The sequence below is a fragment of the Tinamus guttatus genome, unplaced genomic scaffold (assembly GCF_059628265.1).
Source record: "Tinamus guttatus ecotype Peru unplaced genomic scaffold, ASM5962826v1 Tinamus_guttatus_pri_ptg000172l, whole genome shotgun sequence".
NCBI lineage: Eukaryota > Metazoa > Chordata > Aves > Tinamiformes > Tinamidae > Tinamus > Tinamus guttatus.
Genome location: NW_028288706.1, coordinates 5,718,772 through 5,743,295, shown reverse-complemented (window position 1 = coordinate 5,743,295; position 24,524 = coordinate 5,718,772). Strand labels below are relative to the sequence as shown.

General features: G+C 36.5%; 1 protein-coding gene across 6 annotated transcripts; it reads left to right on the top strand.

Annotated features, from left to right (window-relative positions):
• Positions 1–240: 240 nt before the first annotated feature.
• MARF1 (meiosis regulator and mRNA stability factor 1) lies at positions 241–22,901 on the top strand. 6 transcript variants are annotated; one of them, XM_010217661.2, is made up of 26 exons: positions 241–443; positions 2,104–2,253; positions 3,798–3,972; positions 4,328–4,554; positions 5,297–5,414; positions 6,828–7,000; positions 7,682–8,113; positions 8,570–8,739; positions 8,836–8,997; positions 9,747–9,936; positions 10,403–10,581; positions 11,523–11,603; positions 11,907–12,143; positions 12,946–13,065; positions 13,428–13,603; positions 13,815–14,035; positions 14,765–14,907; positions 15,295–15,428; positions 15,873–16,075; positions 16,574–16,801; positions 17,565–17,795; positions 17,952–18,164; positions 18,863–18,923; positions 19,067–19,207; positions 19,763–19,933; positions 20,432–22,901. In XM_010217661.2, the coding sequence occupies exons 1-26, from the start codon at positions 297–299 to the stop codon at positions 20,662–20,664; spliced, it is 4,716 nt and encodes a 1,571-aa protein (XP_010215963.2). In that variant the 5' UTR covers positions 241–296; the 3' UTR covers positions 20,665–22,901. The 6 variants fall into 6 exon arrangements, with proteins under 6 accessions (XP_010215963.2, XP_088379323.1, XP_010215961.2 ...); XM_088523197.1 differs by having other exon boundaries at positions 7,679–8,113; XM_010217659.2 differs by having other exon boundaries at positions 2,104–2,769.
• The last annotated feature ends 1,623 nt before the right edge of the window (positions 22,902–24,524 follow it).

The window sequence follows — 24,524 nt, the reverse complement described above, 5'->3', positions numbered from 1 at the left end:
AAGCAGCTCTTTGCTCAGTTTACCTAACAGGGCTTCAGGTCACAAGGAATATTGTAATCCTTACTGCAGGAGTCAGTCAAGGCAGTGCCTACATGCATAATTAAATTAAACATCAAGAATGCAGGTTTGGTGACCTAGCAGCAGTGGAATTTGTTTTACACATTTATGCATTTATTTTCTTTATCATAACAATGATTTAAGGGTTATTTTTCTTCCTTTTTTTTTTTTTTTTAAGCAAGCTGGAAGAATGAAAGGAAAGGGAGACAAAAGAATGTTGAACCATTTTGTTTGGCTGTATGATGGAAGGAGACAAGACAGAGAACCTCTGCAGTAGGTCTTTTGGATGGCTTCAGAGAGAAGAGAACGATGCTAAGCCATGGCTCTGGAAGCTTTCTGATTGCTTTTCTGCTGCCGAAAAAACTTTGCCTTGCAGTGCGAAAACGGTAACTCTTTGCTTTTAATAAAGCATAGCTGAAAATCTGGTGCAGAACAGTATGACTAACTACAGTGCAGTAGCTGATCAACACAAGGTGCTTGTCGCTGTAAATGCAGAATTTACCTGGAAATTTGAGGTCTTATGTTCTCAGCTCTCCTCAGCTTTGGTCAAAGTGTATGAGTTGCTCTGCTTGCTAGGTTTTATTCTCTTGGCCAGTGTGTTTAGAATAATAAAAACTGATCACTTCAAAAAGTGTATAAGGATATCCTGGAAAGCTCTCTGAAGCTATTGCTGTGAGGTCTGGAAGTATCCTTCCTGCTTACAGATTTTAATAATTTAGTTTGGAGATAAAATTATAAAGTCACAAATTACTTAAATCTTAGTTATCATAATTTCAGGATATTGTTCTTCAAAAATGTCTAACTATTCCTGTTTTTTATGGCTTTAAGTATTCCTGTTCTGTAACTGACTGCTATTGTGTGCATTAAAAGAAATAGTTCATTTTAAATTCTGAACACCATGCAACATGATGACTTGCTTGAGCCAGCAAGCTCCAGCCATAAAGTAGCTTTCTTTGTTCTGCATTCTCTATTCTCCTTTCCTTAAAAGATGTTGGGAGAATATGTGAATAGGTATCCTGTTGTGTTGATCTTCCCTTCCTAGGGGTTAGGAAGGGAGTTACTATCAGTTCTGTAACTTATTTTGAATTAGTTTCAAAGTAGTTATTGGCCTAATGCAGTTGGCCTTCCATCTATAAGATGGAATCAGGTACACTAAGTACCTGATGTACTTACTATACCTGTGTGTGTGTGTTTTTTTTTTTTTTTTTTTTGGGGGGGGGGGTAGTTGGTTATTCATTACTATATAGTAGGAAATGCATTAAAATCGAAAGTAAAAGTTCTTATCTGAAGCTCAGGGGCAGTGATGTGTATGGAGCTTTGCACTGCTGACCTTAACTGTTCTTACTTGGTTTTTGCTTTCTCTATTTGAAAAAATACGTTTGTGCCTTCCCTGTCCCTCCACCCCCAATCTATTGGTGTTTTACTCTGATATCTTAAATCAGAATGTAATAGAACCAAGAAGTATAGGTAATAAGTTCTTACATGATCATTGTGAGAATGTCTAATTTTTTTTGCAATATTCATATTTCATTTTGTTATTTCTAAAATTTTAATGCTGTCTTTGGAGACCTTATTGAAAGCCAAAAATTACATTTATTTCTTACCTGTTTTTCACTTTACACTTCACTCATCAGGATTTGCTTATTTAAGAAAAAAAATCCTTTACCGTTGCAGGGTATCTCTAAGCCTTAGCTTAACTATTCTACGCTTCAGGTTTGTTTTTATAGACCTGTGGTTATTTGGTTTATTGTTCTTGTGAGGGTGGTCTTGTTTGTTTGTTATTTTTGAGGAGGGGTGATGTGGGGGTGGGGTTGTTGCTCCTAAAATCTTGTAGTACTAATGTTCCTCAGATTAGCAAAATAATTATAATATTTATTTTAATATTTTGCATGTACAGACATGTGATAAGTCATAAAGATGACAATTCTTAATTTCTATTGCTGTCAAAATTGTAACTCTTTAAAAATACATGTGCTTGTAGTATAAATGGATGTCTTTTGAATAATTTTGAAAGTAATTTTGAGGTTTCCTTTTTTTTTTCTTCAGAAAGATTACATGGAGAACAAGAAAGCTACTGTGGAATTGAAGGATGCTTCATCTCCTCATAATGCTGGCTCTAAATTGTTTCCAGCAGTACCGCTTCCTGATGTTCATCCTCTTCAGCAACAGCAAATACAGGTTTCACCTGGCCCGAAAGTAAGCTGCTGTGCTCATGGCTCTGACTCTTGTACTCCACAAATGCATTGTGGTGGTGGTGGTGGTAATTTGATTCGCCCTGGCACAATATTAGACTCAAAAAGCACTGGGACAATTACTTGTCAAGTAGGGTCAGGATTTGCTTATCAGTCTGCATCTTCACTGAAGAACCCTCCAGCTAGAAGCAATTTGGCAGGCATTGCAAGTGAGTTCCCTGGTATGTGCATAGAAAACAGTGTATCCTCCTGTCAACATCTGCCCTGTTGTGGAAAACTCCATTTCCAGTCCTGTCATGGTAACGTGCACAAACTGCATCAGTTTCCAACCCTTCAGAGCTGCACATCTTCTGGCTATTTTCCTTGCCCTGATTTCACAAGTGGGGCTACAGGCCACTTGGATGAGCATATTGCACAGCCGGAGTTAGCATCACGTGTGTGCGCCAACCCTTTGCACCTAAACATGGCACCTTCAGTGTGTTTAAAGGGCTCTCATTACTGCAATGACTGCTTGAGCAAGGTTTGTACACATCACATTTCTCATTTATTAAGTAAATGGTAAATGGTTAATGTTGAGAATAATAGGTGTAAATTTGGGGCAAAACACCAGCTTTGGCTTGGAGCTTGAGCCTTCTATGTTGATGACGCATAGCTCAAATGCAGTGGATATATTTTGACTTAATGGTGACTTCTTTATTGGGGTAACATTCAGTTCAACGGGAAGAAAAAAAGGCCTTCCACAGTGTTTAGTTAATAGGGGATCTGTAATGTGCTCAGGCAGAATTTTGACTAGTTTTGAAAGATGAGTTTTGCTTCTTGACAGCTCCAAATAAAATGTTCCGTAGTAGTGATTCTGAGGACAAGTTAGGTAATACTTAATGTATATCCATGGGCAGCATCTTGTAACTCAGGTGTTGTGTGATGCTGCAAGGATATTTTTGTTTAGTTTTGCCTCTGTTCAGTCTTTCCAAATCTGTAATGTATTCTTCAAGACCAGTTTGTTACGTTGGACTTACAAAAATAATTAAAGCTTCACTTGAATTTTAATAGGAGATTAGAGATGAAATAATGTTCTTAAAGCTCAGTATTTAATTTTCAAAATTGAGTTTCTAATATAAAAAAGTTAATTTCAATAAGCTAAATAGTAAGGTAAATATATTTGGAAATATAACCATTATTCCTGTGGGCAAGGGAAGGAAATGATTCAACCTTTTTCTCTTCAGTTGTGCTACTCGCATGGCAAGTAATGTTTCTTTTTTAAACAGCAGATGTTAGTACTTCTAGAAAATTGTGCATCTGGACATGAAAAGTTAAATATTAAGAATCTTTCCTTGCATTTGAAAACCTAGAGCTAAGGGAAGAGACTCTGGCATAGAAACTTTCTTGCAGTGATACTGTTCTGAATTAACTTGCAAGTGTGCAATTGAACTCTGCCTTTGGGGGTTGATAGGTAGAATATTAGTTTACAATGAGTGTTTCTAGTCTAGATAGTTAAATGTTTATACTGTATATTAAATGAACATGTGTTTTGAAAAATTGTTCCAACAGCCAACCAGAAATAGCCTAGTTGATGCTGCTAAAATCTGGCCAAATATTCCTCCTCCAAGTACACAGACTGCACCTGTTCCTATCCCAATATGTAATGGCTGTGGAACCAAAGGAACAGGAAATGAGAAGAGTTTGTTGCTGGCCAGCAGCCTTGGCAAATCACCACAGAAATATGGTAAACCACATTCATTTGAAAATTGCACTTAGTGGATGCACTCCTTTAATATTGCTGAATATAAAAGATTCTCTTAAACTTTATGCACTGGACTCTGGAAACTTCCATAATGCTATGAAATACTAAGCAGTAAAAATATGCCCACTTAATTTACTGTTAATATTGAATTTTGATTACTATGTTTCTAGTTTTATAGTTTCTTTAAGAATTTGCAACTGAATTTGCCTTCCCAGGCATGTTCTTCTCCAATGCATGAAGATTCCCACTTTTTATCTCTTATGAACATGTTTAGAGTATGCAAAGCTTAATATTTTAGTATTTGGGGATTAAACTATGAGCTGTGTCACCTGTGCAGGGTCTCCAGAAGTTGCGGTAACGGGCCAAGTTCTGGAAAATCTGCCCCCCATTGGAGTCTTCTGGGACATTGAAAATTGTTCAGTTCCCACTGGCCGCTCAGCTATTGCAGTGGTACAGAGAATTCGTGAAAAGTTTTTTAAAGGTCACAGAGAGGCTGAATTCATCTGTGTGTGTGACATTAGTAAAGAGAATAAAGAAGTTATTCAGGAGCTGAACAACTGTCAGGTATGAAAACACCATCTACTTGAGGTGTTCTTGAAAACACTTGTGCTTTATCACATGTTTACAATAATGATTCTTGTTAACCAGAGTGTTTTTGTTAACTTCTGTATAGCTCTTCTGTTGGTTTCTTTATTTTGAGGGAATTTAGTTTGGGTTATGTTGCTGTGTGGTTTTTAATTTGCTAATGAATGCTGCACTGGTGAGGGAGGATGTTGGGTATTTGTGGAGTCTGTTTATTTTCCCCCAGATACTAGTACTCCTAGCCCTTTAGAATCAGATCAGCAACTCCAACCTTTGTTGGATGGTATTAGTCTGATATAAGATACTTGCAAATCATAGGCTGACTGTCTATTCATATGAGCTAGAATGAGTTGATATCCAGTACTGCATTTGTTACTGTTGTATTTCAAATGAGGACTTGTGAAATGTTTTATGGCAGAGGCACTATGCACTTTTAGAGAACACAAGGCATAAATACTCTTGACTTTTAGCTACCTGCTCAGAACAGCACAAGCTATTGCTAAGATATTCCTGAACAACTAGCGTTAAATGTCGCTTCTCACTGGAACCTTTAAGGACCTGCACATTCATTCATTGTGAATGCATGCATACATTTATTTCAATAGAGGTTGCACGAGTGAGCTTGTACTGTTTAATTTTTGAAATTAGATTCAAGCTAGTATAGATCTAGCTTTCCTTCCTTCATTCAAGCTTTCCTTCAAAGCATCTTCCTGCTTATCTACAGGTGACTGTTGCACACATCAATGCTACTGCCAAGAATGCTGCTGATGATAAGCTCAGACAGAGTCTTAGGAGATTTGCTGATACCCACACTGCACCTGCCACGGTGGTTCTTGTGTCAAGTAAGTGTTGAAGCCATTAGCCTAGGGAGCTGAGTTCTGTTCCCTCTTTACTATTTTTTTATGCAATGTGAGTCACAGGCTTATGCCTCCTAAGGATTGTGTTTAGAATCAGCTCTTAACTGACTTGCTTAAGAATTACAGAATTCAAAGAATAGTTAGGGTTGGAAGACATCTTTGGAGCCCACCTTGTTCAAAACTGCTCAAGCAGGGCCAGCAAGCAGGACCATGTCCAGTTGGGTTTTGAATATCTCCAATGATGGAGATCTTGCAGCCTCTCTGGTCACCTGTTCCAATGTTTAGCCAACCACATGGTCAGGAAGTGTTCACTTATATTCAAGTGGAATTTCCTGTGTTTTGGTTTGTTTCTTGCCCTGCTAAAGGGCACCACAGAAGTCTGGCCCCATCCTCTTGCCACCCTTCTATCAGATCTTTATACATATAGATAACATTCCTCTCTGAGCCTGCTCTAGACTAAACAATCCGAGTGCTCTCAGCCTCTTCTGATATGTTAGGTGCTACAAGCCCATAATAAATAATCTCCATGTCCTTCGTGGGATTCACTTCAATGCATCTGTATCTTTCCTGTACTGGAGTTCCCAGCCCTGGACGCAGCATTCCATATGGGACTTCACCAGTGCTGAGTAAAGAGGAAGGATCACCCTCTTTGATCTGCTGGTAGTTCTTTCTAAGGCAACTCAGTATATTGTTGTATTCACATGGACAAAGTGGACAGTGCAGGCCCATGTTCAGCTCGGTTACTGGGACCCCGAGCTTTTTGGCAAAGCTGCTCTCTGTTCTTAATGATTTTTGTTAGCAAACAAATAATAAGAGACAGTAAGCTCACAGGTGTATTTTGTTAAATCAACATTGCAACTTAGTGTCCTGCTGAGTGCTGTGAGGTGTGCTTACAGAAACTGTCTAATATTACAAAGCTTCTGCAAGAACTTAAAGTAAAACTCATTTGGTCTTCCCAAACTTTCAGACTGCTTTGAAGAACATAACTTTATTCTAATCATTTAGTATGCTAATTATAGTAAGCTACCATAAAAACGTCAAAAATCCAAGCTATTCAACTATTGAATTAGGGTGTATTGTTTTGGGCTTCTCCCTAAGGTTATAACCTGTTTTAAATGAAGTGCTTGTTAATCCTTTTTGTAACATACATATAAAGTACCAGTCTAATGCATTTTCAACAACTTGTTAAAAATTGGTGTTAAAAAGGAAGCCCTTGCCTATGAGATTGAATGCTAATAACTGCTGACCTAACTTATGTATGTTGAGAAAGCTTGTGGCTGTTAGTGCTCATTCACAGGAATTTAATAGAGGCTCTCAAATGTGGTCTGGGGTTTTGCTGTTTAATCTCATTTTCTTTTTTTTCCTCTTTTTGCATGTTTCTTTTTTCCCTCCCCCCAGCGGATGTCAACTTTGCTTTGGAACTCAGTGACTTGAGGCATCGGCACAGTTTTCGGATAATATTAGTACATAAAAATCAAGCTTCAGAAGCACTCTTACATCACGCTCATGAGCTTATCTGTTTTGAAGAATTTATTTCAGACTTGCCACCAAGGTTACCACTGAAAATGCCAGTAAGACTTTTATTTCTTATGCAACAAATCTATCAGTGTCAGCACCATTTGTTTTTTTTTTCTAATTTAGGCAGACTGTAGGCTAAAATTATGCCTCTTACCCATGCCTCTTAAGGCTGAGGCTTAATGTCATTCATGTACTTAACTAGTGTGTCTTTCAGTGATTGCTGCATACATTTGTAATTTCTACCTTAAGATAGAAGGAATAAAGTAATAAAAGAACAAAATAATTAACCAGAGTATAGTGTGTTACTGTTTAATATTTTATCAGTTCATATAACTTGGATGCTTTTCTTTCATAGGAAGAAAGTAGAGTAAGAACTTAGTACATTAAGTTATTTTTTGCAATGTTTTCCTAGTGTAGAAAAGCTTTTTAAGTTGTTTGCTGACTTTCCATTGGATTTTTTTTCCTGTTGATGCTCTCCAGATTTGCTCTTTTGCCTTTGTACAGCACTTTAGGCTTTTCTTTCTTTGAAAAACTTTTTAATGTGTTCATCCACGTTCCTAGAGTATAGGAAATTCTTGGATAGCTTAAGCACAATCTTGCTATTGGGTTTTTCCCAAACAAACGGAATGTTAGACAGTACTTTTTTTGAATATGTCACCAAAATACAAGTGAGAATATTGTTCCTGGACACTATTGAGTTCTGTGATACAAAGTCTTTCATTCTCTCTCAGCAGGCATGCCATACACTGTTATATGTTTACAACCTGCCAACAAACAGAGACAGTAAAAGTGTCAGTAACAGACTCAGGCGTTTGTCAGATAACTGTGGAGGGAAGGTGCTGAGTATTTCTGGAAGCAGTGCAATTCTTCGTTTTTTAAATCAAGAAAGTGCCGAACGGGCTCGGAAACGAATGGAAAATGAAGATGTGTTTGGCAACAGGATTGTAGTGTCTTTTACTCCCAAAAGCAAAGAACTTAGTGAAACAAAAAGCTCAAGTTTTGGCACTGAAAAGGTGAAGTCTCCTAAAAAAGTTAACAAGAACACAAAGCTGTGTCTCCTCAGCAAAGAGTCAAATGATCAGTCTTCCAGCACCAAAAGCCTTGCTGGGAGAGCATTACAGATGCACGGATCTGTCATCAAACCCACAAATGTTAAAAGCTTACAGGTATTCTTTGCTTGACTTCTTGCATTTCTTCAGTTTTCAAGAGTTACTTGTAATACAACTTTATTTTTACCTTGTCAATCCTATTTAGTGTGCTGTTGTATAGTGAATATTCTGTTTTCTCAGAATGAGAGCAATAGTCTTCCTTTTTGAGAGCAGGCAGTGAGTTTGAAGGCAGTTGTGCTCAGTTCTCAGTTTGGAAATACCCTTGTCTACTGAGTCTTCTCACAGCCCTTCTGACTTTTATTTTGGTATTGCAGTGTAGCAAAGATGCCTTTCAGTTCTCTGACAGTTTAGTATTTATCTTTCACCAAAAAAAAAATCAAATATTCCTGATTTTAAACTGCTGATACAAATGTAACTTTAAAAAAATCAGTTAGGTAGATTTTTAATTGAAGGAAAGCCTCTGGCCAGGAATGTCTGGTGCTTTTACAGTGACTTTCCTCCCCTCTCATGTAGGAGCTGTGCCGCCTTGAATCAAAGACTATTAGTAGAAATGCTGAAAACCAGCAAGAGCACTTAAGAGAACAAATTCCTTCGCCTCAGAGTAACTCTAATGCAGCGGTGCCTGTGTCTCTGACAACCAAAAAGAACGGAATGGGAGAATCAACCTATAAAAGTAGTCAGAAGTATGTTTTAAAAAAGAAAAGATCTTAATGTTGGCTTCTTTAATATGTTAATTCTGCAAAATAATGTATTTTCTTTTTTTATATGTTTATAAACAGAAGAGACACCTCTGCTTCCAGGAGTGTTACCAATTCCCCTGTAGATAAAAAAGATAAAGATGAAACTATATTTCAGGTCAGCTACCCTTCTGCTTTCAGTAAGTTGACAGCCTCAAGACAACTCAGTCCCTTACTCATGTCTCAGAGTTGCTGGTCGTCTCGGTAAGTATCTATGTCATGTTTGGGAGGTGGAGTGAGGCTAGCCAGGGCTAGGCAACTTACAGTATATTCACTGTTTCTTGACATCTGCATATGAAGTTGCATAAACTAAAAACATTGTAATATACTAGAATTTGCATGGAAGAAAAAGCAAGCTAGTACTGCATAAATGGCTAGCAGAGAGTAGATAAGAAATAGGATGGATGAAATAAACACAAACTTATTCTGTCCATTGTTTCCTCTACGCTTTGTCCTTAAAGTTTTTAAAGATCTTAAGATGTTAGAGACACCTTATTCCTCCTAACTTCACTGCTCACTCTTCCGCCATGTACCTGCCCCTGAGAGAGTTCAGCTGACTCGGAAAACTTCTGCTAGGGATTTAGAGATCTGTGCTTTGCCAAATATCAAAATAATGCGAATGAGGTTGACTTTTTTTAATGTGTTACCAATATATAAATTTGACACCAAGTCTTCTACTGATTAAATTGAGCCTCTTTGAAACACTGTATGTTATGAATGATTGCCTTTTCTCTCATAGGAAAGACTTGTCTTGTTCTCATGTTTTGCTTATATGGTAAAACTTGGTTTGTTTTGCATATGGGGGTGTGTGTGTGTATATGTACTAGGAAAGTGCCTTAAATTCTGTATTTCTGTTCTTTGCATGTTTATTCCATAATTTATTTTGAGGCATATGTCAGTTGTGCAGTAACTACTTTAGTTCATTTTTTTATTATTATTTTTATTTTAACCAGGAGTATGTCTCCAAACCTCTCAAATAGATCATCTCCACTGACATTTAATGTAATAAATCATATCAGTGGTACAGATTGTCCTGATCCTTTTTCAAATGGTGCAGATGTTCAGATCAGCAATATAGATTACAGATTATCCAGGAAAGAATTGCAGCAAACTTTACAAGAAATTTTCTCAAGACATGGCAAGGTAAAGCCTAAAATACCTTTATTAAATCTGTCTTTTTGGTAGTTCTTGGGGCTCCTTTTTAAGCCAGGGAAGAGATTTAGGCTTTAACTGCACAAGTTTCTTAAGCTGTAAAATTGAATACCTAATGTCATTGTAAAAGAATAGTAAACTGAGTGGCTATTTTGAGTCTGCTTTTATTATTATTATTTTTTTTTAAAAAAGTGGAGAGTGTGAAGTAATATAAAGCAGCTGTATAGGTCACTTTGAAAGTGGGCTGCAGGTAACATTTTTCTGACATCCCTTCCTGCATGGAACAATGCTTGCATTAAAGCAATGCCATAGCCTTGTTTTGGCCAAGGTTTTTTATATTACATGGTTCTTGTCTGCCTTGTGCCGTTGGCCATGCCTCATACTCTATTTTCAGTCTGAATTGGGTTAACAATTTGTGGTAAATGCCTAAGGTTGAGGTCTTTCCTTCTTTCTGCAGGTAAAAACTGTTGAGCTCAGTCCTCACACAGACTATCAGTTGAAGGCTACAGTTCAGATGGAAAGTCTGCAAGAAGCCATTAGTGCCGTAAACAGTCTTCACAGATATAAAATTGGTAGCAAAAGGATCCAAGTCTCATTAGCAACTGGAGCTGCTAATAAATCTCTCTCCCTCCTCAGGTAATGAACACGTTTATCTCTTCTATTATTGTGTATATTTAATATGCAGTATATGCAAAGAGGTGAATTAATTCTGAGCAAAGGGAAAAACAGGAAGATAAAGTAAAATCTCTGACCAAGTGATCAAAGTGCATAAAATAATAAACTGTCGACCTAGTAGGGTTTAGAAACTATAGTTTAGCATTTTTTCACATTGCTTCTAACTCAGACCTCCCTCTAGAGAGACTAGATGTGTTTTTTATTTTTTTATGCCCTTTTGGGGAGGTCTTCACCCCTGCACTTTTTTACGTGCTACAGATAATACATCAATAACTTACCTTGTGCAGCTAGGTGAAGATTACTCTTTGCATCTTGATTTCCTCTTCCTTCAAAGAAAGTGCATACAAACTACCTGCTTTTTGAAGGTGACTTACACAGTTTAAACACTGGTGTTCTTTTAGTCTCCATCTCCATTCTCTATGGAAGATAGTAGAAGAGGACTGATGCTTCTTTTCTCACAAAAAACTCCACTTTAAATAGTGCTTGAAGTATAGGTTGTTCTTGTCTGATTATATACTTCTTGTAATCATCTAATTCTGTTTCTTAATTCTTGTCTTAATTAGTCTACTCTAAATTCTTACTATAATGACCTGTCAATTATTAAAAATTCAGCTTTAATGTTAGTCTTTATAGATGCGCAAAATTTTACTGCTATCTATGAAAAACAATTCCTTCAGAGAAGCTTCCTAAATGAGTAAGTAGAAATGCAGTACTACTTGCATTCCACTGATTAGAAGTGTCAGTTTTCGTAGTGCTGGGATGGAAGGAAATACAGCTCCCATTATCATATTTAAAGTTCTTAGACAAGATCTGCATCTTGTTTGAATTGGACAAGACACTACCTACTTAATTTGGATATGAACGTTCTTGTGCTAATACTAAAAAAAAAATTTCATTTGTAGCTCAGAAACGATCTCCATTCTACAGGATGCACCTGCATGTTGTCTACCTGTGTTCAAGTTCACTGAAATCTATGAAAAAAAGTAAGCTTTCAGTTGCTGTAACTTCTCTCTCTGTGTGGGTGGGTGGGTGTGTGTGTGTGTGTGTGTGTATATATATATATATATATATATATATAGGAAGTAATAGAATTGAGTATTATCTTTTTGCTATTGGATGCTGCAGCATGCTCTTTATCCAGAGACAATGTTTGTAGTACTGGCATTCCCTAGAGGTTTTACTTTCAGTATTTTAATTTTTCTGCTTTAAGATATATGGTTTTGTAGGTACCTCAACTATTAATGTGCTCTCATTTAATTGGGATTTTATAACTTTTTTTCTTTTAGATTTGGGCATAAGTTAATTGTATCAGACTTATATAAGCTAACGGATACTGTGGCAATCCGTGACCAAGGAAGTGGGCGGCTGGTGTGTCTTCTGCCCAGCAGCCAAGCCCGCCAGAGTCCTTTGGGATCTTCACAGTCGCATGACGGTTCTTCTGCAAACTGCAGCCCCATAATATTTGAAGAGTTGGAATATCATGAGCCAGTTTGTAAGCAGCATTGCCTGAATCAAGACTTTATGTAAGCAGTGTGTAAAATCATACAAAATACTTCAGTCATAGTAATAGCCTTTAATGTTAATAGCTCTATTAAGGTTGAGGAGGATGTCTATAGAAGTATTTCCATCTCCAGGCATTATTTATGTCTAAAAGAATAAACCGAACAGCAAATAGTGAGATGGCACAGCAAACTTCTAGGGAGGTTCTGGTGAATCTGTCTCTTCAAGTAAGATTCGTGAATTCAAGCCTGTCTGCCAAGAATAAATACCTTTTCAGCAGAAGCTGAAAGGAGGACTACAGTTTTTAGGTATTAGGAGTGTTCTATGTGCTAGTACTAGTTTGACTCTTATTATGTAATTATAACTGATCTTTCCTCTTTATTCATCTTCCAGCTATCTTTAGTGGCTTGTCATTTATAATGATTTGAAGATTTCATGAATCCATCTTACACTTTTAGTTTTATTCACTGGTGACCAGAGTTTACTACTCCTAGGGCAGTTGATAGGTGTTTACTGTTCATTGGCCTGGGGCTGTTGTTGTCAAATGTGTTTTCCCATTTTCTCCCACATGTTGCTTTTTTCCTTTTGTAAAGATGTATTCTTCCAAATCTTGTTAGTCTTCCATACACTTGGTGTAGCTGAATTCATTCTTATGTGAGGAAGAGCGGGGTGGGAAAGATGCTTGTTCTTGCATATGGTATAGGTGTCATCTACTATTGGTATTTTGTATGCATGGAGTATAGCACTTAATATGTTAGCATATGCACATTATGCACAAACTGAGTATAGATTGAGCACATTAACCTAAACCTCTTGTTATTGCAGTGAGCATGAGTTTGATCCAGATTCTTACAGAATTCCCTTTGTGATTTTATCTCTGAAGACATTTGCCCCTCAAGTTCACAGTCTTCTACAGACCCATGAGGGTACTGTGCCTTTACTAAGGTAAAATAGTTTAATTTAGGCTTTGTAGTGTGATAGCTGATATGTTAAGTTTTAAAGCTTGTTGATAGCTGTCATGATGCTCTGAAGCTACCTCTACAAAATCCATTTTAATATACAATGGTGTCTATTTATAGCAAATAAATGTATGCTTTTAGAAATACTCCTTTGAGGATTTTTGCTCAGAAAAAATAAAGTCCGATTTCTTTAAAAATCTCTATTTTGTAGAGAGAGAGAAGAAAAAAGTAATATGTGAGTAGGCTATTAAATACCTTGAGTTTGAGACACTTTCTGAGCGAGAGGTTTGTTAAAAAGTGATATTCTAATGTTTAATGGAGGCTCTCTCTCCCCTCTTTCTTCCAAAGTTTTCCTGATTGTTATATGTCAGAGTTCAATGATCTTCAAATGGTACCAGAAGGCAAGGGTGGTGTTCCCTTAGAACACCTTATTACCTGTGTTCCTGGAGTTAACATTGCTACTGCTCAAAATGGTATTAAAGTTATTAAATGGATACACAACAAACCACCACCTCCTACTACAGGTAAGTGTTTTTATTAGAATCATTTTTTAAATTTTATATCTTTATATCAAAAACTTTGAAGAGTTGCCTAAAGTAAATAATTATTCATCTTCATAAAGGAAAGTGTGGGTTGATTGTTCTCTTTTTCTGTGCATTGGTATTGGCCATGGTGATAAGCAGGGGAAGAATATTAATGGTTAAAAACTCAGTAATGTTAACTTTTTTTTATTAGATCCTTGGCTTCTACGTTCCAAAAGCCCTGTAGGTAACCCACAGCTTATTCAGTTCAGTAGAGAAGTGATTGATCTACTTAAAAGCCAACCATCTTGCATCATACCTGTCAGTAAATTCATCCCAACGTATCACCATCACTTTGCAAAACAATGCCGTGTGTCTGACTACGGATATTCCAAGTTAGTGGAGCTTCTGGAAGCAGTGCCTCATGTACTGCAAGTAAGTTAAATTGTTTCTTTTGTCTTGGGAAATCGCACTTGTGTTTAGAATCTACTGAACTGTGTCTCACTGGCATTATATCCAGAACACTGGATGCAGTATTTACTTCATTAACCTGGCAAGAGATGGTTAGTTGGACCTTGGAGTATAGGAGTTTGTTTACTTTTCTGAGAGAAACTTCTGCTTTTATTATTTTTTTCTACCCTCCCAATAATATTTCTCTGTAAGTTAATGCTTCACAGTGTTTAATTGGAGCCTCTGGACTGAAGTTTGTAGTTGGCTTTAGTCTCTTGGATAGAAAGCTTCCCATTTATTATGGGAATGTGGCAAGCATTGTGTTAATATTTTAAGTTGCTCTGTGTGGCCTGTAATTTGAGAGGGATTTTTATGTGAAATAGGAAGTCATGGCCTTTTGTTACCAATTAATAATACTACAATCACATTAGTTTGTGGCTTTGAACACCAGTTGGCTGTAGAACTTTAAAGTAATGAACCCATGCAGCAATCACAGTAGTACTCTTGGAGGAAGCATTCTTTATTTCTTGACCACATAGTCTTTGTTACAGAAAATATGATTTCAAGGCTGCATTTCTGAACATTCTCAGTGATTTTTTTTTTAAAATTTGTAATATTTCTAGCCTGTATAGGCTAGAACTGATTTAAAGCAATTAAGTAAAAGAACTTACTGAGGGTGCTAGAGATGAAGGATCTAACTAGTCTTTCTTCCAGATTCTTGGTATGGGCTCCAAGCGCTTGTTAACCCTAACACACAGGGCACAGGTGAAACGCTTCACTCAAGACTTACTGAAGCTCCTCAAATCCCAGGCCAGTAAGCAAGTTATTGTGAGGGAATTCCTACAGGCTTATCACTGGTAAGTTAACTATAGCAAAACATAAATGTATGTCCTGTCCATGAAGGACGTAGGCTTCAGCTGTGGCTTGAAAGAGGGATTGTGCCTTAAACTTTAGTACAGAACTATGATAATTATATTCCCTGTTCACTGTAGTGTGGAATTTCAAGCTTTTAATGTCTTTAAATATATTTTTAAACTTTCTGAAAGGATAGATGATATGGTTTAAGAATACTTTTGTTGTTCGTGTTTCTCATATAGTGGTATTATAGATAATATGAAAATAGGACTTGTTTTCATTGGGCTTTTGAGGCCGATTCTATTGTCATTTTTCTAAATAAACTTGTAACTCTAATTTTTGGCCTGGGTAAGATGCATTAAAACTTGTCTTATCTTCCAATATTTCAGGTGTTTCTCTAAGGACTGGGATGTTACTGAATATGGCGTTTGTGAGCTGGCTGATATTATATCAGAAATTCCAGATACAACCATCTGTTTGTCGCAGCAAGATAATGAAATGGTAATTTGTATTCCCAAAAGAGGTATGTCTCTACTTTTCTCCCTGTTGTCAAATAAATCGTGGGATTTTGTTTGTTTGTTTTTTTTAATATTTAATTTAACTGAAGTGAATAAGTGACTTGATTATTTCTCTTCCTTGACAATAAGTATTTCCACTACTCTGAACATATGTTATCAGAACACCAGAAGTAAGGGGGCTGTGAAATTCCAACACCTCAGAATAGTCACTTTAAAAATCTTAGAGTGCAGTTTGAAGATTTAGAAATTAAATTCATGAGCTCAGCACAGATATCTAATAGCAGAAGAAAACATGGTATTTTTTTTACAAAAAAAAAATTTTGTTAAAAAAAAAAAGCTGCAAATTGATTACTGTGGTGTTTTTGTTTTTTCTCTCTTTTCCTGCTGTGTTTTTTTAAAATAGGTGTACTGGTGCTTAGCTCTAATGGCTTTTTGCTTTTTAATCTTAGAACGTACACAAGAAGAAATTGAAAGAACAAAGCAGTTTTCCAAAGAGGTAGTTGACTTACTGCGCCACCAACCCCATTTTCGAATGCCCTTTAATAAATTTATTCCTTCTTATCATCACCACTTTGGTCGTCAGTGCAAACTTGCTTACTATGGTTTTACAAAGCTGCTTGAACTCTTTGAAGCCATACCAGATGTCTTGCAAGTAAGTTTTCAAACACAGTTGTAGATTTTAGCAGTTCTGATAAGATCTGCACAACCATTTCCTAAAACAGGAGTTACACTTCATCAACTTTACCATGAGTTATGCACTATGCATTGAAGTATAGCATTAGTCAGGAGTATTTCTGAAAGGCTTTGTTTTTTAGCTGTTTTAGTTAAATTTTCTAAAGTTTACCCATATGCAAAATAAGTTTATTAACAAATGCAAATTATCCAAATTGGATAATAAGATTTGGTCTTTCCAAGTCAGACCTAAGCTCATTTCAATTCTGTTAAATTTGCTGGAAAAGAGAGAAAGGTAATAACTGAATATATTGATTGTCTACTCCATGTCATAGTTCATGAATGCACGTTTTGCTTGCTTTGTGTATCTCTTGTAAAGTAAGTAGGCAAGATTACGTAGCTACTGGCTGCCTGAAAATACTGGATTCTAGTTGCAGATCACATTTTTCATTTAAATTAAGTGTGATTTGTTTTTTAGGTTTTGGAGTGTGGGGAAGAAAAAATTCTTACGCTCACAGAGGTAGAACAAGTCAAAGCAGTAGCTGCACAGTTGGTAAAATTGCTGCGGTCTCAGAAAGACAACTGCCTTATGATGACCGACTTGCTTACAGAATACAATAAAACATTTGGATACACACTGCGTCTGCATGACTATGATGTTAGCTCAGTTCCAGCTTTAATGCAAAAACTTTGCCATGTTGTAAAGGTAACTTCTTACAATTGTAATCTATTGCTTTAAAAGGTTTGCAGTGTTGTGTTAAGGAATATCAGTATTTTGTCTGTCTCTAAGTCCTGATCTAAGTTTGCTTGTACTGCATTAGAAACAATATTACATTAACTTGAAAAGACAGTTTTTTTTGAAGAGGGGGGTTTACATGTAGCTTCTGTACCTCTGTGATGATATTCTGTAACCCTTCAACTTTCTCATAAAAATGCTTTTTCATGCTAGTTCATCAAATAGCATGTAAAATGTTGTATTTTAGTACTCAAACAACAGAAAGTGCCTGTTGACTTCTGATTGCATTAAAGATGTCATAGTAACTATGGTAATTCTCCCTCTCTTAATCTTTACATCCTAAGTGTGAAGACATTGCTTATTTGCTGTATGATTTAAGGCTTTGACTCTGAAAATAAATATAGGTGACTTTTATACTTCACTGGGAAAGATTACACTGGTTCTATCTACATAGACATGGGTGTACTGTCCTATTTGCTCTTAGTATTTTAGCAAGTGTCTAGGCAGGAGCTCAGATAAATCTAGCTGTCCTTGAACATAAAATAGTCCTATCTACCATGTCTACACATTCTTAAATATATTTCAAGTCATTTTTTTTCTGTGTAATAAGCTTCTTTACATACTTTGGGCAGAATAGTATTGGATGCTGCTTATCTGTAAGTTATCTCAAAAAGACAACTTATTCGTAAATTAATCTGTCCTGTCTAACTCTACTTCCTACTTTCTTTTCTAGGTTGTTGACACAGAGTCTGGTAAACAGATTCAGCTGATAAATAGAAAGTCTCTGAGGACTCTGACTGCCCAATTATTAGTTTTGTTAATGTCTTGGGATGGAACATCCTTTCTCTCTGTTGACCAGCTTAAAAGGCATTACGAAACTATCCACAGTACTTCACTTAATCCCTGTGAATATGGATTTATGACCTTAACAGAACTCCTGAAAAGTCTGCCTTATTTGGTTGAGGTATAAAACATATTTTTTGGAGGGGGTGGGGGAGTGTCCTTTTTTTCTCTTAAACTATGCTTTCAGCAAAATTTCTCTTGCTGTGTCTTGATATCTCGAAGACATTATGACTAGAGGATGCATGCTGATTCATTCTCTTTTTACTTTTTAATGCAGGTTTTTACCAATAGTGCAGCAGAAGAATATGTGAAGCTTACAAATCTGTATATGTTTGCCAAGAATGTAAGGTCCTTGCTGCACACATACCATTATCAGCAGATTTTTCTTCATGAGTTCCCAGTGGCGTATAGCAAATACACAGGAGAAGTGCTGCAGCCCAAAGCATATGGGTGCAGTAATTTAGAAGAGCTCTTGGGAGCAATTCCACAGGTGAGAAAATTCTGATGCAGAAAAGTCACTTTGAGTTTTTTGCATGGGTTAAAAATAAAGTTTCTGATGGTATGATTTACTGGAATGATTACTTCCTCTAAAGATGGGTTATCGTAAAACTTTTATTAGATGCTCTTGAGAAGTCTGCGTTTCATAATAACAAAAATCTCTCATGTGGTCAAATCTTGCTTAAGAACTGTCCCTTGTAAGGGTTTTTTGTCTTTTTTATCAAATGAGGTAAACTTCTTTTTTTTTTTTTGAGAGCCCCCAGTTCAATGTTGAAATCTCATTTTGTTGAGGGTAGATCAGTTGCTAGAGTGAGAAGCTGTGAACCCTTGGCATAGCAGAGCTTTATGACATCTTTATCATCCATTTGCATTAAACACTCTAGGGTAATTCTGTGACTCAATTCATGGCTATGAGATTTATCTTCAAGTAAACTGTTCTAGAGAGTTAGAGAATGAAATTCTGCAATTCTGTTTCTACATAGGAAGTTAGTAAACTCACTAGACCTATGCTGTCTTTGATAGGTGTCAGTTCTTTTTTGAGATGGAACTTTTGATAATAGAATACCAATTGGCAATGTGATTTGGTTTGCTCCTAGAGTGTCAGTACTAGACTGGATGACAGTAATGAGGAAGATGCTTTAGTCCTTAAGGATCGTGTGCTGTTATTAATTAGCTTTCTGTCCTCTGTAGGTGGTCTGGATTAAAGGACATGGCCATAAGAGAATTGTGGTACTGAAGAATGACATGAAAAGTAAGCAAGTTAACTCTGATCTAGTATCTTCATGTTGTGGTGTGTGTGGTGACTTTTTGCTTTTTTATTATTTTTTATTATTTTTTATTCCTTCTCCTTTGAGGCGACTGGTAAATGAACCAAATGAACTTGCCTTTTTGTAGCTCGTTTTAGCTCACCCAGTTTTCCCCCTGCTGATCATGTGGATGATCATGGAAATCAGCTTGCTGACCATAATGGACATAGTATGGAGATTCCAGGATCCACTTCATCAATGGAATTAAGTCTAGGAACACCTAGCACTGGTAATGCAAAACTGATTTGTATACTAAATCTATTTGATCTTTGGGGAAATCAACAGTAAGCAAAGCAGCATGGGGAAAGCTGTGTGAGTTGGGTAATCTGAACTTCTGGAGAGGTGTTAGTGGCTTGAAAGCAGTTAAACTTTCAAGGGTACATAGTTAGGCATGTTGTCCTTGAAAAAGGCATTTGTTGTCCTCAGCTGTCAGTGTGTGCATATATATCATATGTAAATATATAGACCTCAGATTACTGTTTTTCATTGATTGTGCATAAAACTAATGAGGAACCATAGGCAGGGTACTGAGATAAAAATGTTTGTCTCCATCTTATAAGAATACTGCCTTGTCTGGGTGATATATGCCTGAATAGTCAGCTCATAGGTTTATTGATAATGATAACTAGTATAAATCTGTCTTCAAATAGAAATGACTGGGAAACAGAGACCTCACAGTACTTACCTGGTTGTGGTCTTCAGTTCATTTGTTATCTCCAGATTGGAGAACTTGCAAAATAGTTCTGGAGGCCTTGCTTCAGAACTTATTCCCTTATTTTTGTAGTTTCTAGCCAAACTGAGCAAGAACTTCTTTGCCTCACAAATACATCTCCTGTTGACCTCTTGTGTGAGCCAGTTCCTTCCTGTTTGCCATCCCCACAACTGAGACCTGATCCAGTGGTTCTTGAGTCTGCTGACCTCATTCAGTTTGAGGAGCGACCTGTACCCCTCTCTGGTAAGGGTTTGCTTGCCTGTGTCCTACTAGTTGTGGATGGTAACTCAGATGATCTAAAAACACAGTATTCATAGAATTTTATAAATCAGCCATTTGTTTAAATATATATGTTATGGTGCAGTTTGGCAACAGGCAGCTCCCTTAAGAGTACTGGCAATAATCATGATGCAGGGATTCTGTGGTGAACTCGAGGCATGACCTCTTCCACCACTACACCTACGTCCTGCTAGCCTGTAGCAACCTTTTCAGCATGGAAATTTCATAGTACTTTGTTCAGCTGAGAGGCTTAATGTGTGAGACTTGTACTCCTTAAAGAATACATAAGGACAGCAGAGATAACAGCAAACTGCAGGTCATCTGCAGAGGTGAATAACATGCATGTTCTGGTTTCAGATGACTGAGATTGTTCTTAAATGCTTTATTGAATGTTAGAGAGCTTTTGGCAGGAACAGAGCATTTATAAGTTGAGATCTCTTTTTTTTTTTTTTTTTCTTAAAGAGATGATGATTTTAACAGAAGAAGAAAAACAAAGAATTGTTACCACATCTCAAAAAAAACTGCCCTCCAGCTCCATGATAGCAAATGCCACAGAGAATACTTCAGTGCCTCCCTGTCAGTCCCCTGAGACCCAGCCAACCAAGGAAGCAATGGACAGCCCAGCCAAAAAGCAACACAAGAACAAGGTGAAATTGGCAGCAAACTTTTCATTTGCACCTGTAACCAAGCTTTAACTCTTCTAATGTGAAAGGCAAATACCTTTGGACTCTGCACAAAATAAAGCTATTTGCTAGCCCCTACATATTTTAATGAAAGGCCTAGAAGAATTAATTTGTATTTAGATGTATTCTGTGGAGATTTTGTTCCTTTTACACTGAACACAGCTGTCAGCAGAGCAGAACTTTTTCTATTATTTTGAAAAAATCCAGCATTCATTAAATTATTCTTAAATTTTACAGTTTGTTTCATAAACATATGTGTTCAGTAAAAGCAGAATATAAATTCAACTAAAACGGGACAGATTTTATTTTCCTTAAGCTTTGTTGGTGCTGTAATCATACATGTAGCATATTATATTCTATAGGCTGTTGCTTACTGGTATTGTTTCAGACAGTATAAATAAAATGCATGATCTGTCTTTCAAAAGCCTGTTGAGAAATTTTAACTTGCTGAGCTGAAATGACAAGAGTGAGGGAGTTGATTGTACTCCAGAGGAGAAACTTGTTTTCTGCCTCTTCAAATGACTTGTAACTGCATAGTCAATTCTTTTGTGGAAAGATGTCTGTAGGAGATTATGTGTTTTTTTGCAAAACTTGTTTTAAATGTTTTCTGTAGCTTTTGGTTCCGTTTAGGAGCTTTCTAGGACATTAATGTTTTAAGCTTCCCTTTTATGTTTAGTTCCAGTCTGGCTTGGCTTTGGTTAAGGAAAAGAAGACTATCCTGGTGTCATGAGTTTAAGAAAACAGACACACATTTTTATTGTGTCTAGAAATGAAGTTAGAAAGATTCCAATATTTCTAAAATATGCATTTAATGCATAAATTATGGATAATGGAGCAGGTCTTAAAAATGCTTTGTGACAGAAGGTATTGATGCTATTTCCACTTGTAAGTAAAGTTCTAACTGCATGTGGAAATGCTAAGGTTGTTCAGCCTAACCTTGTTTTGTAATTTTTAAACATGTTCAGTAAATGGGAAGCTTATTCTTTGATATGCTGTCTTTTTAACTGTGTCTGTTTTTATTCTTAAAATTTACTTCTAGTGTTGGAAGCTTTCTTTCAATTCGTGGTATCCTGTGTTGGCTTTTGAAAGGGCCAGTCTTGGAAAATAGGTTAAGTTAGTGGAGGACCTTAACTCAAGTTAGCAGAAATGTCCAGTGAATCAGACTTTATACCCATTTTGGGTAACCGTGGCATTTACAATGGGTTGTATTTGCCAGGCAGCAAATAAAATGCTTGTAGTAATGAAAGAACCTATACCAGAGGTTTTCCACTGGCCAGCTGGGATGTTTTGGACAGTTTCTGTAGCAATACACAAGCGAGGGAAGGTAGGCTCTGAGTTCTTAGCCAACAACAGGAAATGCCACTGAATAATGGCTATAGATAAAAATTTTACTAGACAGATTTTTGTTATAAAATCTTTTAAATTTAGCCAAGTATTACCAGTAGTAAACTTATAGCCATTATAAATGCAGAGAAACACTTGGAAGTTTTTCTGAGCATTATGGCACAGTATTTGAGTCCTTGGTAAACCTCTACAGACATACTGCTATAGAAAGTGAAGTGTAGATATAAGCTTTCTTAGAATGATTTTAATGAGCTAATGTAAGAACATCTGTTTTCACCTTACTTAGATAGGATATAGTTAGCACTGATCACCTACGTTTTCTTTTTTTCCGAAAGAACATGCATTGGGGAAAAGACCAACCTGAAACTATACTTTCATGAAATGCAGTTACAAGTCATCTAGAGGACTAAAGAAAACCAGGTTTTTGAACCTACAGAGGGAAAAAATGGTATTTGTCAAAATGAGTGTGGAGGTTGTACCATTTCTGGAGGTCAGCATATCTTTTCTGGATTCATGTGTGATTCTGATGAATTTGCTGTTTGGAAGTAATAGAATAAGACTTTTGAGAAGTTGTGTTCATAGTGTAACAAAATAGCTAATTGAATTGCAATATATTTTTTTATCCAAAGGGTTAAATGAATGATGTGACTTACAGATTTAAAAGCTTTGCAACCATGAAATTCTTTAATTTAACAGTTAAATGTGCTACTTCAGATTCATGTCTGTTTAAAAAAAAATGTCACTGAAGCCCTCAATTTATGCACTATCTCTTTCTTGAGATGAGAGGGAGAAAAAAACTTTTCTTAGCTCTCTACTTTGTTTGGACACTTTCTTTTGTGGCTTGAGTGCTGTTTTGTGTGTTGGGACCAAACAGTTGTGTCAATAAAATTTTCAAGCAAGCATAACTCTTGTCCTTTTCTGAAGAGCTGAAAAAACTGTCCTAGAATTCTCTGTCACTTGCAAGAAGTTTGCTCATCCAGGCAGAGCAGAGCTATTTTTTTCACTTTTCAAAGACAAAAAAAGCATGAAACCATAACCTGTAATTCTGAAGAATTATAATGGTTTCTTCAGTTTTTTGCAGCTCAGATATCAGCAGATATACTGTGTATCTCTTATTGTTCTTCACATAACACTGCTTAGGGTGTCTTTTTCTGAAAGAAGCTGTACTGCTTCTAAAAAGAAAAGTTTGAGTTTTAATCTCACTTCAAAATGTTAAAATTGCTGTGATTTAATTTAATGGCATGTTACTGTATAATGTAGCTGACTAGTAAGTAACCTTTGGGATAAGATAGCATTGTTTAAGTTTGACGGTGGTGATTATCCAGCAGCTTCAGGCTTGGTACCCATGTTACTCTGCAGCTTTCCTAGTGAGTGTTTTGAATTTTACGTCTGAATCTAATGAATAAAAGAAAAGTTCTCCAACTCAGTTGGACTCGTCTGTCATCTCAAAACTATATGGGGAAAAGAGCTGGAAAAACTACTCTTTTCAATAGTCTGACTTGCACTCTTATTCAATGCAACTGTTTAGTAGAACTGTCTGCTAGAGTAAATGATGCCAGGTCTACCAGAGGTAAGTGCTTGCTTGACCTTGCCAGAGTACTTCATTATTCAGTCAACTATTTCAAAGTAACTGTTTAAACTTGTTTAAATTGAGGGGTAAGCAACTTCTAAATTTCCTATAGCAGTTTAAAAAAAAATACTGTACAGTTACCACTTTGTAATTCTCTTGGTAGTTGCAGATGTTTAAGGTATGCACATTAATAAAAACCCTTCCATCACCTCATGTGTGATTAAGTTCATAATGAGTTTGATTTTAATTGTTCTTTTGTTATCTTGCTTTGAACATTCCCTTCTTTTTAGGTAAATTATTTAAAAGTCACAATAAAATTTGATTTTTTTCAAAATGGAAATGACTTGTTTTGTCTATCTTGAATAAAACTATGCAATTTTAGCCTATTCTGTTATGACACTCGTTTCTAACTGCAACTTTTAAATAATAGAAAAAATGTAGCAAGAAGGGACTTAAGCAGTTGCACATGAAGAGCAGCAAGGTGACTTAGTTGCGCTTTTAGGTGTGACACTGAGTGATGCCGATGGGAAGCACAGTTAGAGCAGAGCATGCAGCGTTGTGTCTTAGGGCTTAGGCTGCTGGCAAGGCCGGCTTTGGAGAAAGCCAACTCTTGTGGTGATAGAGGAACGGGAATGACAGTAATCCTTCTATACAGCAGGCTGACTGGTTTTGGACACAGCCAAACAAAAACCACATTCGGTACCTTAGGTTTAGGACTTTGAGAGGGGTAGGAAAAATGCATTGTATGGCCTTGCTAAGCTTAAATACCCCTTTATACAATGCTGCCCAGTTAAAATCTGAATGGTACCGGTGAGTGATCGCTTCCTTTTAATTGCAACTTATTTTTTTGCATGTTATTTCAGAATTTGACTGTAGTGATGCATGTTCAGTGTCTGGGGCCAAAGAAAGTCAAATGTTAATGTACTTTAAAGTCAACTTTTCATGACTATCTAGTAAT